Source organism: Octodon degus, unplaced genomic scaffold (assembly GCF_000260255.1).
Source record: "Octodon degus isolate 3935 unplaced genomic scaffold, OctDeg1.0 scaffold00008, whole genome shotgun sequence".
NCBI classification, from domain to species: Eukaryota; Metazoa; Chordata; class Mammalia; order Rodentia; family Octodontidae; genus Octodon; species Octodon degus.
The window spans coordinates 787,512-793,511 of record NW_004524584.1 but is presented as its reverse complement, the minus strand read 5'-3'; the positions used below and the strand labels follow the sequence as shown (position 1 = coordinate 793,511).

At 49.3% G+C, this 6,000-nt stretch overlaps 1 protein-coding gene across 1 annotated transcript in view; it reads left to right on the top strand.

The window, feature by feature from the left end:
* The first annotated feature begins 1,186 nt into the window (after window positions 1–1,186).
* Clstn2 (calsyntenin 2) overlaps window positions 1,187–6,000 on the top strand; it is a 710,452-nt gene continuing 705,638 nt past the window's right edge. Inside the window, exon 1 of the mRNA XM_004624971.2 lies at window positions 1,187–1,619. Within this exon, the coding sequence (XP_004625028.1) occupies window positions 1,514–1,619 (106 nt within the window). The 5' untranslated portion in view covers window positions 1,187–1,513. The remainder of the gene's footprint in view (window positions 1,620–6,000) is intronic.

Here is a 6,000-nt window from a genome sequence, read left to right as displayed (position 1 = left end):
GGTGGCTGAGCAGTACTAGGGCTGTTAATAGACTTAATGGCTTTGTTGAGTATTCCACAGTACACTTATTAATTATATGATGCTGTTGAGTCACCGTTGCAATGCATACATTTCGTTAATTGATTTGTATAGGCTGGCATCTAGCAACATAAAGAATATGCAGAACCATTACATTTACAAGGGATTGTAATTGCTTTTACTGCCCTCTCTTGCTTCCCAGAGGGAGAACACAGACTTTGAGTTGAAGATCTCCAGTGCCCACTCAGCCAGTGTTTACTGGCAGGGCAAGACAGCTAGCCTGGGTGCTTAGGAAGCACCCTGGGTCGACGTAAAAAAGATGAATGAATAAATAGTTTGTTTCTATTCTTCCCTATCTACCTTTATTTCCAAACGACTTCTTATGAACTTTGGATTGTATGGTGCTACTTATTTGTAAACATGGTCATGGTCAAGGATTTATTCTGAGGCATTAATATCTGTTTAGCACATTAATGATCCTTCTGTGAAGGCGGTTGACGGTGCCCCTTGTGCCTGGGCCCTGTGCTCAGGGATCTGCCGGTACTGTCTGGCACAAGATTTTAAAGGCCTGACATTAAGTGCTCTGTTCTTGGAGATTCAGTGAAAGCAGAAAAGTGCTAACTTCGTGCAAGGAAGTTTCCGTGTGGTCCCAGCTGCAGACCCAAGTCTGCCTCTTCTGATTTAGCAGAATTCCTCAGAATCCCGCCTGGCCCGCCTCTCAGAGATGGCGCAGAGCCTGGACGCTGCCATCCAGGTCCAGAGTGCTCTTCCCTGCGCGACAACTCCTAGCAGGTCTTACGCCTTCCAGCACTGGTGTGCGCCTGGCGCCCTCCCCAGACCAGGCGGCAGAGAGCTTCCACTGACCTAGCCAAGGGTAGAACTCAGAGCAACATCTGCCGGTTCCCTCCGCCCGAATCTCAATTCAAAGGGTAGGCACAGCAGGGCCGGGTGCTCCCCATTCGCTCCCGCAGACGGCCCTCAGGCCCCCGCGCACTGTCCAGGGCAGCCTGTCATCCTTGCAACCCCTGCTTGGAGAGCTGGAGAGGCGCCACCGGGCCTCGGGGCTTCTTGAAGCAGCTCAAAGGATTCCCCTGGGAGCCAGCTCCAGACTGAGGCGGGAGGACTGGATAAGCGCCAGCGTGGTGATTGGGGGTGGAAAGTTGGGGGATTGAGCCGCCGGCCGCGGAGAGCGGAGCCCGGCGCTGTGTCCGCGTCTCATGAATATGCAGGAGCCACCTCCCTCCCTCCTTGACGTCACGGACCGTCTCGGGGTGAGCTCTGGAGCCGCTCAGGGTCCGCGCCAGTGAGCGCGGCTGCTGCTGGCGAGCGCGCGGCGCGGCGGAGGGCTCCGGAGACCGAGCGCGGCGGCGACGGAGAGCACCAAGCCCTCCCTGCGGGCGCCGAGACTAGCCCTCGGCGCGGGAACATCCGGAGGCGAGAGCCAGCGCGGGCAGTAGGTGGCGGCGGCAGCTCGAAGGCGGCTCCGGCGGCGAGGATGCTGCCCGGGAGGCTCTGCTGGGTGCAGCTCCTGCTGGCGCTGGGCGTGGGGAGCGGCGGCGGCAGCGGGGATAGCCGGCGGCGCCGCCTCCTTGCGGCCAAAGGTGGGTGCTGGGGAAGTTTCCTAATCTCCAGGAGGCAGGCAGGGCGGTACGAGGGTGCGGACCGCCGAGACCCCGGCTCGCGCTGGAATTGCCCACCCTTCTTCCCCGCAGCTGCTCCGGCCTCTGAGCGCCCACGGATCCCGAATTCAGAGCTCCGTGTAGCTAGCGGGCCCTGCCCCTGGGCGGGGTCCAGAGACCGAGGAGAAGGCGAGGTCTGGGGAGTCCAGACAACTTTGGGGGAGGTCTTTGTCCGTGTGAGAGTGTCACGGACTGCGGCCAAGGACAGCGGAGCTAGGGCTGGCGCGGTAGCCGGGAGGAAGAGCAGGTGTCTCTCGCGCCCTGAGGGAAGGCTCGAGCAGTGTCTCCGAAGGAGCTAGCCGAGCTGTGACTGGTTTTCCAGCTCGAGGATGGAGTGGAAACTTGTGGGCTCCAGGGAAGCATCTCTTCGCACTCCATTAGCTCCCCTAGGACAGTTCTGGCTCCCCTGGGAACTCTGGCCCTACTGGTGGGCATCAGTCTGGTCGAAGTGCGAGACGTAATGCTCCCCACTGCCTCTCCGACTTTGCTGGGGCTCCTGAGGTCTAGAGCCCGCACCCTTTCCTCGTTCACTCAAAGAGTTTGAAAATCTTGACCTTCCTGCTCTCTCTCTCATTCAAAAGCTAGATCCCAGCAAACGCCTGTTCTATTAGGCTAGCTTAGAAGCAGATCTCCGGACTTTGACAGTTGCTGGAGCGCTGGGCGGATCGCTCAGGTGAAGGTGCCTAGAGAGCGGGTTTGAAACAGAAATCACGTGCTAGCTGCTGATAAAGAGGCTTCGGAGAGCAGGCTCTGGTGAGGGTGGGCAATGGTAGTGGGCGCAGGGCAGGCTCTAGCAGATCTGAGGCAGAGCGCTCAGCCTGGTGATAACTTGTTGATTCTCTGCTGCTGGCAAGGAGAACGTGCGTTTGGATTTCTGCTCTAGGGCCAGATCTGCAAGATGACAATAAGGGTAGTCCTTGGAATCTTGGCTGGAAATCATCTGAGAGAGAGGGGTTTGCGCCGGTCAGCAAACAGCTGCGTGAAAGATCTGCTTGGGAGGCTGGCTTTGAACTGTAGCTTACCAGTAGTGTGCATACCGTACAGTTACTTCCGGTGGGTGGGGCGATCCAGAGGTCCAGTGTGGGCATCAGGAACTATCTCTTCTGTAACTCAGGAGTTGTAAGGACTGGGGAGCTTCTGTTTGTAATATTTGCATGTATAGTATTGGTGAGATAATTCTGAAGATTTCATAAGCAAGTATCTTGTTTCCTTCTAGCTTTTTTCCCCTGGTTGACCTAAGGTTTTTTTTCTCTTTTGAAAGACAACAAAAAACGAGGCACTGCTAAGCCTTTTGGCCCTCCTCTCTTTTGAAGACACTTGGTAAAGCAGGCAAATTACTTGCATGCAGGGTGTGTGTGTGTGTGTGTGTGTGTGCGCGCGCGTGTGCACACACACACACACACACACACACTGCAGAACAAATAGTATACATAAATGGGTTCTTCAAACAGGAGAGAGCTGGAAGCAGATGAAGGCCAGGGGAGAAGTCACTGTAGAAGAGAACCTCGTGTGTACAACACATTGCTGAGCTCTTAGGTTGGAAGGGAAGGGAAGGCCAGAAGAGGACAGGAAGAGAACATTTAAAAAAAAGAAAGAAAGAAAGAAAGAAAGAAAGAAAGAAATAAATAAATCCAGGCTCTCAATGTACTTTTTGTGAATAATTATGTGCATTTCAACCAATATCATTCATTTTCCTCTCTTAGAATGCATCAATTTCATAGTTAAAACCAGCCATTTGTCCAGTGTAAAAAGTTTATTGGCTCTGCAGGAGAGTTCACTGTCTGAATTCCTCCTTCTGCTGACTTCTTCCCCCTTCCAACCACTGGGAGGCTGCAGAGAGCACCTTTTGCTGCATTTGTAAAGATAAACTCATATTTGATCACAGCAGAGACATTTTATGATGACACTCTAGCTGGTATTTACAGAACTGATTTCCTTGATCGAAATGCAATTATATTTTACATTTCTAAATCATACAATCTCTTAAGAATGTTTTCTGATAATAAAGCTACATGCTTTTGATATAAAGCTCCGTGCCTCCAACTTTCTCATCTTTAAGGTTTGAGTCATCATTTGCAGCACAAATAAATAAATAATTAAACTCAGGAAAGCATGTGAAAGAGATTTGATAAAAATAAGCTTTTTTTGCCCCTTCTACATACTATCTGTATCGATGTATAGAAGAAAGTTGGAGACATAGCACCCAGCTGGTTGGCAGAGTTGAATGTGCACCCTGGACAACTCTTCCCAAGTGTGTGCTCTCGGGCTTTGGGCTGGGATAAGATCTGTTTGTAGTACACAGCTTGCTCTGCCTTTGTGTGTCTTGGTTCTTGCCGTGGGAGCTCCAGTACCTAGTCTCAGACAACAGTTTGGGGCTTTAACTCTAATGGTGCATTTTTCTTTTCAAAGTTAAGTTTATTTAGATTAGATTTATGATAATCTAAATTGTAATCCTATGGTACAATTTAGATTATCCATAGGAATCACATTTATCATGGGAAATTTGTACCTGTACCTGATTTATTTTAGTCCCTCTTCTGTCCCTTCCTTTACCCCTCTCTTCAATTCCACTTCCTCTTCCTTATTTACAAAGCTTTGTTTCCATTTTACCTTTTTTTTTTTTTCTGTTTTCCTTTTCCCTTCCACCCCTGTCCCAAGTTCCTCTTTCTTTTTAAACAATAACTTCCTATTTCATTCTATTAAACATTTTGGTTCTTATTTACACTTTCAGTTTCTTACACCAGAGAGACAATGCAAAGTCCGATTTACTTCATTTAAGAGTATGGTCTCAAGGGCCATATATTTAGACATAAATGTCTGACATTTATCCTTTTTTATGGCTGAGTAGCACTCTATTGTATTAAAAAACTACATTTTTATCCATTAATCAGTTGGTGGGCAGAATGGTGTATTTTCCATGCAAACATATTCCCAATTTCAGAAATAATATACTGAATAGGCAGTTACAGACTTTATCTTCATCCCTGGTCCCCATAGCTGGGCTGTTTAAGAAAACAACACAGAGTAAATTCCTCAAACAGATTAGGTTATATGCATATGCTTTATGAACAAAGCTGGGACTGCATTTTTGGACCCAAGAAGTCTCTAGGGCTGAGAAAGCAAGTCTTATTCAAGGTAAAGAGAATCCTACAATCTAGGGAGATACCTGGAGATTTGTGCTAAACCTGGCAGAATGGCAGTAACCTCCTGATCTCAAGGACCTGATACACTGTCACTTTTCAACTTGCAACTTGCCAGCTTAGAGGTTGTTTAGATCAATCTTTGAGTACAGACCACCGATTTTTGTAACATTCACTTGTGTGCCCAGAGCCTGGCTAAGTTGTCTGTATGCTTCTGGGCAGACACAGGAAGACCATCCTCTGGTCCGTTCCATCCCAATCCCTCTTTGATGAACTTTTGAATCAGTTGGAGAGAAAATTTTTAGGTCCAAAGTAGAATGCTGAGTGATAGGGACACAGGCAAGAGAGGTAGTATGGGGAGAGTAAGTTTACAAAAGCCACTTCTGGTAGTAAGGAGAGGAGAGTGCAGGTTAGGAAGGTAACTGCAACCACAAGGGTGGAAGCCGTCCTTAGTGTGTAGCAAGTGCTGTGCTCATCCTGCTCCTGGGGGCTGTCCTACAACACATGCAGAGCCATTGCTAGCCCCTTGTACACGTGAAGCAACGGAACCTGAGAGCAACTACATGACCTGCCAAAATCTCCAGCTAGAGCATGCATCCCTGTGGTGAGAATAAGGTTCACTTCGTCTGTCCCCCCAACTTTCCTTTGGGCTTGAAAGCAGATCTGAGGTCCCCTGGAAGGCTGAGCTGTACCTCCGAGTGACCTGAGCACCCCGTGGTCCTGCCTACAGCAGCTGGAATGTCCAGGCTGCTGTGTATGAAGGACATGGAGGTAAAGGGCGGGAAGGAGGCCTGGCTTTCCTTTATGGAAATCCGCATTCTTGCTCAGAGCAGGAGCTTCATTCTCCTGCCCAGACATTAAGAAACCATCCTAAAGTATTCAAGATTTCACATTGCAGAATTTCTGGTAGAGGCACAAGTGGCATGGAATTGTTTGATGAATTGTGCTTAATTGTAGTGGGCACATATCATATGTTTCCTGGGAGTATGATAGTAACTTCACTAGCTGAACCACGAATGCCGAGGATCCCTCAGCAGTGCTGTGCTTCCCAGGCTGTACTCTAACCAGCAGTCAACCTGAGCCACCATGGTTTCTGGACTGAAACATGCCCTTTCTCTGCCCTGGACCCTACAATCTAATTAGAAGGGCATCTGTCTCTGTTT